This window comes from Musca autumnalis, unplaced genomic scaffold (genome assembly GCF_047663935.1).
Source record: "Musca autumnalis isolate F117 unplaced genomic scaffold, ASM4766393v1 scaffold_1, whole genome shotgun sequence".
Taxonomy (NCBI): Eukaryota; Metazoa; Arthropoda; class Insecta; order Diptera; family Muscidae; genus Musca; species Musca autumnalis.
Genome location: NW_027411644.1, coordinates 254,736,806 through 254,749,204, shown reverse-complemented (window position 1 = coordinate 254,749,204; position 12,399 = coordinate 254,736,806). Strand labels below are relative to the sequence as shown.

Sequence of the window (12,399 nt, the reverse complement as noted above, 5' to 3'; positions counted from 1 at the left end):
ATATTGTACCGATTTTCTAAAACTTTTTTTTAAGAATCTCTGCACATTTTCTGAAGAACCTTAAGAATCTCGCACCGAATTCGTTCCGATTTCTAATCGATTTTCTAAGGCATCTTTTTGTTCGATTGTTGTCGAAAAACAAAGTGATTTTTTATAAAATTCGCATATACAGTTTTTGAATTTTTTTTAATATAAATGCAACCTATAATAATTCAAGCTAGTGTTGATAGCTTTAACATACTCGTGCACATTCTTCTACTATTAATCACAAAATGATCACAACAGGGAAAATCATTAGGACGTTTGAAATTAGAATCATCCATAAATAGCGCATTAAAAGAGAATTGTTTCTGAGTTGGGGATTTGTTATGTGTTGTGTGTCAATATCAAAGGCGTCAGCGGCCAAGAATTTCATCAGATTTTTTCCAGAAAATCTTATCTTTTCTTCGAATTTTTCCAGAATTTCTTTCCGAATTCGTACCGATTTTCTTCAAAAATCTAAATTTTCCACCGAATTTTCCAGAATTTTTTTCCGAATTCGGACCGAATTCGTTGCGAAACTCTAATATTTTGTAAGAATTTTCTTAGAAAATTCTTTCCGATTTCGGTGGACACGTCGATACAACTTTTTTACCGAATTCGGAAAGAATTCGGCATCAGAATCGGCAAATTGTGCAGAGATTCTGACCGAATTCGCAAAGAATTCGGAAAAAAATGTTAGCTGGGTTTGTCACAAAACTTTGACATACGCAAATGTCCCATCACCTTTATTGTGAATTGTTTTTGTGATATCGTTGCAATTAGAAAACATAAACAGCTGATTAACCAAGTCTCGTTGTAGAGTTGGAAGAACGACATACACAAACTCCTGAAATGTTTAGGCAAACAATATCACTCCTTAACAGAAATCGTCGTAAATTCCTATTACTGGGCTTATTACCGCTACACTCAGATCCTGATGACAAAGTATCGAAGGAAACAAAAACATACAAATCATTTGTACAAAGACCGCCCACAAATGAAACTGGTTGGGAACGGGTAAAAGAGGTCTTTCAAGTGGAGTAAGCATATATTTTATTTTTGAATGAAAACCTCACGATTTTCTAATAATTTTATGTTATTGCAGTGAATTTGGTTCGATATCACCGGAATTGAATTCCATTTATCAGGCTGGTTTCTTGGGGTTTCTAGTTGGTGCAATCTATGGCGGTATTATACAATCACGGACGGCATACATTGATTTTATGGAAAACAATCAAGCTACAGCCTTTCAATCGCATTTGGACGCGAAGGTTTGGGATTATTTTGAACCGAAAAAGAAATACAATTTAACCACGATGTTATTTTATTACAGAGAAAATTACAGGATAAATTTACGATGAGCTTTGCAAAGGGTGGTCTTAAATGGGGCTGGCGTGTGGCATTGTTTACCACCTCGTATTAGTAAGCTATGGATTTGATTTACAATTAGTTTTTTACAATAAAAAATATGTATTTGTTTATACAGTGGCATGGTTACCTTGGTCTCCGTGTACAGAGAAAAATCTTCAATTTATGAATATTTAGCTGCTGGTAGCATTTCTGGAGCTATGTACAAATTGAACATGGGCCTAAGAGGTATGGCAGCAGGTGGTATTATTGGTGGCTTCTTGGGAGGTGTGGCTGGCGGAGCATCTCTTTTAATTATGTCCTTATCTGGCACTACCATGCAAGAGGTTCGTTATTGGCAATACAAATGGAGAACGGACAGAGATCAAGCTATTGCGGAAACCTATAAGGTAGATATTCTATTTTTTTTAATGAATTTATTTGTAATAATTTTTGTATGCGGCCATAGCTGGCAGCAGAGGAAGATGAACCCACACCAGAACTTATGAAAGCCCATGACGCCAAAGTGGGTGAGAAAATCACTTTGGACAATATTAAGGTAACAAATTGAAAATTTGGCTTAAGACGGGTTTACACGCGCACGCCCGATTTTTTTGAATTTTTTACCACAGGTTGGTCTCGTTGCCCTGATCACAAAAATATATATATCGTCTAGATGTAGTCCATACTTCCCGAGATATAGGCCTTTAAAGTTCCAAAAATATGTAGCCAAAGCCGGCTAATTATAGAAAAATTAATAATATAAAATAAAGTTTTGTTTCCATTCCCTAGATTTGCACTTGTCCATAGATGAAAGTCTTAAGTTCCCGGCCGAAGGCCGGCTATTTAGAAAAAATTTTATTTAAAAGAAAATTTTGTGCCCGTTCCCGAGACTTGTACCTGTCCATAGCAGAAAGTCTTAAATCCCCGGCCGAAGGCCGGCTAATTAGAGAAACATTTATAATTTAAAATAAATTTTTGTTCCCGTTCCCTAGATTTGCCCCTGTCCATAGGAGAAAGTCTTAAATCCCCGGCCGAAGGCCGTCTATTGCAAAAGAAAATTATAATTTAAAAGAAAATTTGGAACTTTAATGGCCTATATCTCGGGAAGTATGGACTACATATAGACGATATATATATTTTTGTGATCAGGGCAACGAGAACTACCTGTGGTAAAAATTTCAAAAAAATCGGGTGTGCGCACCTATTCCCGTCTTGTTCCGAAAATTTTTATGAAAATTTTAAATATTTATCTTTATACAAATCTTAGGAGGAACCAGAGTCAAAATTAAATCAGGTAGAATCTAAACCGGATAATGTGAAACCCATACATGATAAAGTGGCGGAACAGATTACTTCGAAGAAGTAACGTAATACATCAAAGAAGTAAATTGTTTTTTTTTTTTTATTATTAGTTTATATTTTATATGTAAATAAATACATAAATTAAAAATTGTAAAGTATGTTTATTTTTTGCTAAAAAACTTAAAACACTATTTTTAGATTTTTAAGGTAGGTTTTTGTTATATCAAGGGATGGGTATTTTATATAGAACAGTTTTTGTTTGTCAAGTTGTTGTTATATATACGTCTATATATTGTTTTTTGGGTGCAAGGGAATACTTACTGATATAATGTCCCACAAGCTCCAAGAAACCAACGTTGAAAAATATGCAATACAAAAATAACATCAACAACCTATTAGTTTAGCCCCTCCAAAAAATATGTTTACATTCACTCCATAAATGTGTTTAAAAAATCCACGTTTATTGGCTGATAATCCCTCCCAAAATGTTTTTAAAAATTCCACATTTATTGGCTGATAATCGCTCGCAAAATATTTTTAAAAAAATCCACGTTTTTTGGCTGATAATCCCTCCCAGAATATTTTTCAAAAATCCACTTTTATTGGCTGATAATACCTCCCAGAATATTTTTCAAAAATCCACGTTTATTGGCTGATAATCCCTCCCAGAATATTTAAAAAAAAAATCCACGTTTATTGGCTGATAATACCTCCCAAAATATTTCTAAAAAATCCATGTTTATTGGCTGATAGTCCCTCCCAAAATATTTTTAAAAAATCCACGTTTATTGGCTGATAATACCTCCCAAAATATTTTTAAAAAATCCACGTTTATTGACTAATAATCCCTCCCAAAATATTTTTAAAAAATCCACGTTTATTGACTGATAATCCCTCCCAGAATATTTTCAAAAAATCCACGTTTATTGGCCTAATAATCACTCCCAAAATATTTTTAAAAAAATCCACGTTTATTGGCCTAATCACCGCTCCAAATAAAATCCACGTTTATTGGCCTGACAACCGCTCCAAAAATATGTTTAAAAAATCCACGTTTATTGGCCTGACAATCCCTCCATAAATAGTATGTTTAAAAACCCACGTTTATTGGCCTGTTAATCCCTCCCAAAATATTTTTAAAACATCCACGTTTATTGTCTTGACAACCCCTTCAAAAATATGTTTAAAGATTCACGTTTATCGATATGATAGCATCTTCAAAATAGTTTTAAAATAGAATGTTATTGGAATTAAAGACATTGCAAAAATGTTTAAAAATCCACAATCTACTTTGTAGTCGTTGAAAAATGTTAAAAATTGATCTCAATTTTTTTCAATAAAAATGCAGTGATAATCTCTAGAATCTAAATATTTTGTTTATTGTTGGTATGAACTGCAATAAATCGTATTATTTATATTTAAAATTGACAACGATATTCACACGTTAGTAAGATTATTACCGAACTGTATGTGTGTATGTTTTTTGACTGTTTATTTAATATTTTGTTTTCAATGAATATGTAAATTCTATTTTAAAAGTAAAAGTTATTTCAGGATTTTTTTTAATATTGTAGAATAATAGCATGTACTTTGTTGATATTGTTATTTTAATAGAAAATATAACTACATTTTATTTAGCGACAATAAATGTCAAGTAAAATTTATTTATTTGTGTATCTGAGTAATAAAGTTGATATAAAATAAATACTAATCTCAAAAAAGTTAAGGTTTATATTTGTAAAACTCCATAAAATGAATATGAAAATAATACAAATTTTCCATATACGTAGAGACAAAATAGGAGAATACAACAGTAATGCACTCATTTAAGAAACACAAAAAGTAATTTTCACATATTCTCCATACATAAATATTGCGGCTAAGATGAGCATCATAATAATATAATAATACAAAATATATATAAAGGAAACAAAAATCAGCAGTCTACCTTGTTTCTCACAAATTTAATTCGTTTCTTTACACTGACAATACACTGACAATACACACAGCAAGTTTACAAAAAACATAGCGAACGAAAAAAAGTATATAAAGGTCCAAGACACAGAACAAACACAAGATCATAACCGAGGCAAAATTTCAAACAACACACATGGATTAAGATTGGTCTTGTGGTTTTGTTAAGCGTCTAGCACCACGATTTGGTGGTCCTTTTGGTTTGGCAAAAGCCGGTCGGTGGAGCATTTTCTTTGGATGTAGTTCTTCTTGAAGGAATTCTTCGGTTAACTCAGAGCCGGAATCAATTTCAAGCTGAAATAGCAAACATATCGTACTAAGAATTTATGTGGAAATATATATATATATCATGAGTTTACCTTCTTGGCCACATTTATACCATAGGATTGCAGAGTTTCCAAAAATGGTGCTTTACAGCTGGAATACATCATTCTTTCCCTTACCGAACAAGAATAGCCCGGCATGGAGTATATGAAGACATAGGATTCTAAATAATCACCCTCATGGGTGTGTTTAAACAAATACAAATGGTAGCGAGCGTGATCTTCAGGAACATGCTTTGGAAGATCTGAAAGTGTCACAACTCCAGCATGGGAGACATGTATTTGTTCGGCTTCTAAATCAATGCGGAATTGCAAATAGTCATAAGAACCTCTAAGCACATCTTGTATGGCTTGCTTAGCTCCCTCTGACAGTGGACAGGAGAGGCCACCTAAAGTTTGGTGCCTAGACTCGGTATTAATTTCCGTATTTACTTCCACCTTGCGTAATTCAGCTAACTCTTCTTCACGTGTTGTCAATGGTGCAGGCGAAGCAATTGCTCTTTTATGACGTTGATAGCCCTCCAAAGTCGTCTCATCCCGACTAGTAGCATGAATCTCCTCGGTGATATGAGCAGAACCAAATTCCTGTTTGAGCGTTGCTTTTGTGGAAGCATAAACCATTTTTTGGCGTATAGTGGCAGTGTCGGGTACCCAACTGATCAGTAACCAAGCTGGTCCCACCTGGGTTTTTGTATCCAAACGATACAATATGTAACAGGGAACATTCTCTTCAATAAGAGGTGTAACCAGCTTATCGAAATCTTTCTCCCAATCCTTTTTCACTTCCGCCGTATCAGTGACACATAGTTCCTCTGCAAAAAGCAAACAAAAAAGTGATCATAAAATTTCATGGCTTTCGCCCACATAATGTTTTTTTGTATTTCCAGCTGGCCTTCCACTCACCATTTTCTATAGATACTTTTATGACACGCAATTTTCCGCTTTTGCTTTTTCCAAAGACTTTCAGTGATTTTTCATTAGCTGAGGGGGGTATGCAGAATAAAAAATTATTAATATTTTTTGTTTATGTTTCACATTGTTTAAACGTCAGCAACAATCGTACCTTTGATTCCCGTTTGATGAGACATGATCTATTTTTAACAAAAAATTAATATTCTAACTAAAATTATAATATAATAATAATTTCACTTCTTTTTTGGGGGATTTCGTTCGGTACAATTTTGTGCTTTTCTTTTTGGCGTAAATTGGATTGGGGATAAATTACTCACACTCTCTTTCACGGTCTATTGAGAATGAAACAACAACAACACATTAACAACAAAATATTGGCACCATCTTTAGGTATTGGCCGTATTTTACTTGACATGCGGCCACATGTCTAATTTGCTATTTATTGGTCTGTTCCAGAACTGCAAGAATCTACCAATTTTTACTATTTTTATCGATAACATAAAGGAAAATATGTTTGCTCTGTTCCAGAACCTGCAAGAAGCTACTATTTTTTACTACGATAAAATTGTTTCCTATATGTTATCGAAAAAATAGTAAAAATTAGTAGATTCTTGCAGTACCGGAACAGACCAGTTATCGTAGTAAAAATAGTAGATTCTTGCAGGTTCTGAAACAGAGAATTTAAGTTAAAGCTGGGTAGACATTGTCAGTTTTGAATGACAGCTTGCGGTTGCTTGCTAGTGTGGCCGTTCATTTTTGTCAGTCACCCAGCAACGACAAAATATTTTGTGGTTGCTGGACGGTTGGACAATTATCGATAATTGCGAAAAATCGACATTCGGCACTTAAGCCGATAACACATCCAACCATGGTTTGAGTAAAGCGGGGTACACACAATCAGCTTTGACTGTCGATCTTTCGGAAATATCGATAAATGTTAAACTGCCCAGCAACCACAAAATATTTTGTGGTTGCCGGATGACTGACAAAAATGAACGGACACACAAGCAACCGCAAGCTGTCATTCAAAACTGACAATATGTGTGTTCGTTTACTCAAAATGTGTACAAATTGTTACTGGATGTTGTTCGTTTACTCCACAGTACAATGCAAAAGACCTTAGCCGATTACAAGAAGTTACTGAACTTGTACAAATTTTTGAGTAAACGAACACACCTAATGTTTGCTAACCTACCCCTATGCTATGTTTACATTTACGAAATCCACTCGATTTCAACAGTCAATTCCATAGCTCAAACGTCAAATAAAATCCAATAGATTCAAGATGTGTTCATTTGACGTATACGCAAAGGAATTGACAGTTGAAATCGAGTGGATTTCGTAAATGTAAACCAAGCATTATGTTGTAAGTAAGTAAGTAAAATTTTTTATTGAGTCTTCTTCTTTTTCGATAACATATTGAAATGTAAATAAAATTGATAACATGGTATGTATGATGACATAGAACTGTAAAGTCTTATTCTATAAACAATAGTTTTTTTTTTGATAGGAACGCCACTTGCTGGTATGACAAGAGTATACATTTGTGTAAAAAAAATATGTATATGGATAACAAGACTTGCTCGAGGTCTTAACGTCTGGATAACAGTGCATAATAGACTGTTAAAATAAATAACTAAAACTAAATAACATTAAAATAAATTAACAGAGTGCTGTTGATACCACTGTCGAACAGCTTAATATAAACAATAAACATATGATTTCTTGTAAACAGTGAACATATTGTATGTGTATATGTATGGATATCACAGATATGATAAGTATCAAATTAAGGTGTAGTGTTTACAAACAAACATCAAGTAAAGAATAAAGCGATAGAGCAAAGCTCGTATAAGAAATATAATCAAATATCTTATAATTGTTACATTAGCCCCTATGGGTGCCTTCTAAGGAATTTTTGTAAAAATCAGGTACATTTATTATGTCAGGATCACTGTTGATATTCTCGTTGATAACACCTACTGGCGAGAGGTAAGTTGAGTCGTTCCATGTTGTATATTTTTCAGCATCGTAAATTATGTTCATTAAGATATTATCATGGTTGGCAAGACCTTTTATAAAATGATCTAAATGACGGATTGCCAGGTTGCAGAATGGCTGTACCCGTGCGGTGTTGTATATGTGAGTATTTGAAAATTTCTTAGTAGGATTTTCATAATGTTGATTTGTACACTTCCTCAGGATTTTTCGTTCGAATATCTCGATTTCTTTGGCCACCACTGGGGAGATTGTAAACCAGATTGGAAAGCCGTATAGCAGCATCGATCGTATTGCCACTTTGTATAAAAGCAATTTTGTGCTCTGAGGGAGATGCCTATTGCCAAAAAGGTATGCAAATCTTCCAGCAACACGTTTGGCTTTTTGAAGAGTTGAACGAGCATGCGAGTTAAACTTCATTAAAGTAGTAAAGTTAACACCCAGATACCTGATGTTAGTTGCAAAAGGAATATCAGTACCATGCAGTGACAATTGCAGCCTCTTACTCAGGGGAACTACATATCTGGGGCACTTTCCTGAGGCGTTCCGGATGCATATAGCTGTACTTTTGGCTGCATTAATTTTTATTCCCCAAGTCTTGTAATACTCGTCTATGGAGAGTAGATGTAAATTTGCCTTGTTTAAAGCTGCTGTTGGCGATACATCGTGTGAATATATCAAACAATCGTCAGCATATAGTATGGCTTGAGAATCCAATCTAGTATGTGGAAAGTCGTAAAGATATAAATTGAATAGAAACGGCGCTAACACACCGCCTTGTGGAACCCCGCTACTAATTTGGCCAAGCGATGATGTAGCATCTTGTATTTGTACCGCAAATCTTCGATTATAAAAGAAACTTTGTATTATTTTGATGATATATGGATCAAGACCCAGATCAACCAACTTGTATAAAATTCCATTATGAGACACTGAGTCGAAGGCTTTTTCTATATCTAGAGAAATTGCTACAGTGCATATTTGATTTCGTAGATTGTTGGTAATATCACTGTGGAATTTTAACAGGGCATGTTGAGTTGAATGGTGTTTCTTGAATCCGAATTGATAATTGGAAATTGGTTCAATGACAAATTCTCTTTCAATTTTTTCTTTCAGCACGTGCTCGTATATTTTGCCAAGGTTGGACAAGAGAGATATGGGACGGAATTCTGCCACAACTTCGCTGTTCGGCTTCTTCTTAATTGGTATTATTTTGGCCGTCTTCCAATCGGATGGAAAATATCCATTGTTAATACAATGGTTGAAAAGACAGGTGAGTAGTTGGATGGTGGATTCAGGAAATTTCCTAATTATGAAGTTGGAAATGCCGTCGAAGCCGCTTGATTTTTTGTTGTTAATCCTGACAATTATATCTTTAACATTTTCAGTGTTTGTGAAGTGGTGGAGATCTCTATTGTTTAAGGACGTGAATTCATCGTTAAAGGAGTATATATGGCGAGGAATAGAAACCATGAAATCTGTCACCTTCGTATCAAAGTCGGCAACGGGACTTTCTGGAGACTTTTCGACAAATATCGAGGAATAATAGTGTTGAAAATTATTGGCAATCATATTTGAATTTGTGATCTTTTCATCATCTTGAATAATGTGAGTACAAAATGGCGCTTTATTTTTACCCACAATTTTGAATACTTCCTTAAAAGCTGTTGGTCCAGGTTTAATATTTTGCAGCCTATTATTAAATTGCTGGGCTAACTCAATATTGACTGATTCTTTAATTAGTATTTTTAATAGTTGGATTTGTTTAGATAAAATTCTGTACTCACTTCCAGATCTGCTTCCAGTACGATGAAATATAAGTTTAAGGTCCTTCTGCCAGCGATGTTTGATTTTGTACAGTCTTTTTGTCCTCTCAGAAAGCGGGTATTTATCGTCTTTGATGGTAAGAACTTGAGAATTTGATTCATGTATTGTTAAAAAGGAATTGTTGAAGTCTCTAATAACGTTATCTATTTCCTCATTTTCTAGATTTCTGTTGACTGGAGGGATAAGATTTTGAGAAAGAACATCAATTTCATTTCGGAATCTATCCCAGTTCGTGTTTTTGTATGATGTGAAGCACTTTGGAGATTTGATGGTGAAACCAGAACTATTCAATCGCAATGACATTTTAATGGGATAGTGGTCAGAGAATGATGGCAAAGTCTCCACTCTGTAATGTTGGTGATTTTCATTGATAAGTTGCGGGCTTATTAGATAATGGTCCAGATAGGATTGGCCATTGGGATATGATGGCGATGAGGCACAGATACGACTAACTTCCAACGAGTTATCGTGTAGCCAGCTTAATAGGACATTTCCATTTGAGTTGTTGGAAGAGTCTCCCCATACCGTATTTTTGGAATTGAGATCTCCGCCGAGGATAAAGAAATCAAAACTTCGACAGAATTGGATAATTTTGTCAAGGTCGGTTTTCATTTGATGCGAGGGATAATTACAAGGTATATAAATGGATCCTAGTAACCACTTCTTGTTAATACCATTTAATGATGAATCTATTTGGATAAAGTATGTACAAATTCCGATGTCATCCACTGTGACTCTGTTAAACTGGAAGTGACTCTTTATTACCACTGCAACACCGACAGATAAGTAGCTTGGAACAAAATTGTAGCCAGCCATTTTAATTCTTTTGTTTCTTCGTAGGTGGGTTTCCTGGACGAAGCAGATATCTATATTGTTATTCAAAAGAGTGTTTTGTAAGTCTATTTGTCGACTTGCATCGACAAGCGATCTGACGTTAAATGTTAATAAATGTAGATGTTGAGAATATCTATGATCCATAATTGTCTTTTACTTTATTTAATAGACGTAAAAACTCGGTTTTCGCGTCAGCTTTGGACATGGTTTGATAACGTTTAAGGAATAAGTTTATTTCCTGCTCCAACGTCATTTCCTCAGGCTCCAAGAAAAAGTTGGCCAGTTTCAAAAACTCCTCAATTATAGTGGGTTTTGAGCGTTGATTGTTTTGTTTACTTTGTTGTGGATGCTGTGTGTTGAAAAGACTTGAGAAAGTCTTCCCTGGCGAGATTTGAGACATGTTGATAGCTCTATTTACATTTGCTTTGGCGATGTTCTTTTCTTCTATAGCTTTGGCCACTTTCTGATGACGAGCAGCTACGAATTTTTTATATATTGGACATCCTTTATAATTGGCTGGATGCCCAGTTTCTTTGCAATTAGTGCAGTAAACTTCTGCTGCTTCTGAACGGACTCGTTGGCATTGACCAGGAGCATGCTCTTGATCACATTTGACACATTTGAAGGCAGAATTACAATTTCGTGCTATGTGGCCCCATTTTTGGCATCTGTGGCATTGTATGTCTCTTTCTTTTCGTTTGGGTTTCTCCCAATACATAGTTTGACCTTGTAATTCTTTAATGTGACTAACATCACCGAGTCTTTTTCCTGGAAGGAGAGAAACGGCATATAAACCAGTGTCGCTATTTCTTTTTATGGAATATGGCGTTTTAAACTTTGTCACCTTGTCTACCGTATTGGGGACTAGTTCATCAAGTTCCAGTTTGATTTTATCGGCGTCAGTGCGATTGAATAAACCACGGATCACCAGTGGCACTTGTCTTTGCTCTCTAGGAGTAAAAGAGTAGGAATGAATGTTTTTCTCCTTTAGGATTGCCATCATTGAGGCATGTACTGTAGGGTCCATAAAGTAGAGTTTGCTCTTACTTTTGTTTATGTTTTTTATTTTGTAAGAACCTGCCGGAATTGTAGTTTTTAAAGATTCTACAAGAGCTATAATGTCCATGTTGTAAACAAAAATTGGAGGGCACCAAGTTTTTGCAGTGGCTTTTTTTGTGGTGTCTTCTTCGGTGACGTTCCGAGTTACGTTGGCGGGTTGACTAGTTTTGAGGTTTACGTCGGCTAGGACTCCCAAGATGCCGAATTTATTTTGATCATTTGTGTTATAGTTCGCCAGTTTGTTTGCCAGATCAGAGGCGTTGACAGAAATGGGTGATAAAGCAGCTTCCAGCCTTTGTCGTTTGCGATCGTTAGCGATCTTTACATTTTTGATGTTTGTTTGAACATCACAACTGACTTGCGGAGTTGAAGTAACTTCCTCTTCAGCGACATCGAATTCGATGTCGTGAAGAGTTGGGCCAGACATCTTATATGCAAATATGCAAATAAGATTCTGGCAGATGTTATGAGTTTGTGTAAAACCAAAAAAATTGGAAAATAATAATTTGCGCTCAAAAAATTCGTGCTACCGAACAGGGGTTTGTAGATCGAATCGTCTATGTTGTCTTTATCAACACTTATTTGGTCTGTTCCAGAACTGCAAGAATCTACTAATTTCTACTATTTTTTCGATAACGTAAAGGAAAAATTGTTATCGTAGTAAAAATTAGTATGTCTGTTCCAGAACCTGCAAGAAGCTACTATTTTTTACTACGATAACATGTTTTCCTTTATTGATCTGTTCCAGAACTGCAAAAATCTACTAATTTTTACTATTTTCTTCGATAACATAAAGGGA

General features: G+C 34.9%; 3 protein-coding genes across 3 annotated transcripts; 1 reads left to right on the top strand and 2 right to left on the bottom strand.

Annotated features, from left to right (window-relative positions):
* The first annotated feature begins 769 nt into the window (after positions 1-769).
* 140up (RPII140-upstream gene protein) lies at positions 770-2,828 on the top strand. Its single transcript, XM_073964114.1, has 6 exons — positions 770-1,061; positions 1,127-1,292; positions 1,355-1,443; positions 1,508-1,778; positions 1,838-1,927; positions 2,639-2,828. Exons 1-6 carry the CDS (start codon positions 874-876, stop codon positions 2,735-2,737), a joined length of 903 nt encoding a protein of 300 aa, XP_073820215.1. The 5' UTR covers positions 770-873; the 3' UTR covers positions 2,738-2,828.
* Positions 2,829-4,029: 1,201 nt separating this feature from the next.
* On the bottom strand, positions 4,030-6,236 carry twf (twinfilin actin binding protein). Its single transcript, XM_073960846.1, has 4 exons — positions 6,034-6,236; positions 5,874-5,951; positions 5,007-5,782; positions 4,030-4,941 (listed from the first exon to the last, which is right to left on the bottom strand). The coding sequence occupies exons 1-4, from the start codon at positions 6,056-6,058 to the stop codon at positions 4,789-4,791; spliced, it is 1,032 nt and encodes a 343-aa protein (XP_073816947.1). The 5' UTR covers positions 6,059-6,236; the 3' UTR covers positions 4,030-4,788.
* A 1,013-nt stretch (positions 6,237-7,249) lies between these two features.
* Positions 7,250-12,148, bottom strand: LOC141389398 (uncharacterized). The gene is made up of 2 exons (XM_073960844.1): positions 9,668-12,148; positions 7,250-9,607 (listed from the first exon to the last, which is right to left on the bottom strand). Exon 1 carries the CDS (start codon positions 12,025-12,027, stop codon positions 10,675-10,677), a length of 1,353 nt encoding a protein of 450 aa, XP_073816945.1. The 5' UTR covers positions 12,028-12,148; the 3' UTR covers positions 7,250-9,607; positions 9,668-10,674.
* Positions 12,149-12,399: the final 251 nt, after the last annotated feature.

Coding starts and splice junctions, on each gene's coding strand:
- 140up (XM_073964114.1), top strand. CDS start 874: ATGTTTAGGCAAACAATATCACTCCTTAACAGAAATCGTCGTAAATTC. Junction 1,444..1,507: donor TTGTTTACCACCTCGTATTA/GTAAGCTATGGA, acceptor TTGTTTATACAG/TGGCATGGTTACCTTGGTCT. Junction 1,779..1,837: donor CTATTGCGGAAACCTATAAG/GTAGATATTCTA, acceptor ATGCGGCCATAG/CTGGCAGCAGAGGAAGATGA.
- twf (XM_073960846.1), bottom strand. CDS start 6,058: ATGTCTCATCAAACGGGAATCAAAG. Junction 5,783..5,873: donor AAAAGTATCTATAGAAAATG/GTGAGTGGAAGG, acceptor TGCTTTTTGCAG/AGGAACTATGTGTCACTGAT. Junction 4,942..5,006: donor GTATAAATGTGGCCAAGAAG/GTAAACTCATGA, acceptor TTGCTATTTCAG/CTTGAAATTGATTCCGGCTC.
- LOC141389398 (XM_073960844.1), bottom strand. CDS start 12,027: ATGTCTGGCCCAACTCTTCACGACATCGAATTCGATGTCGCTGAAGAG.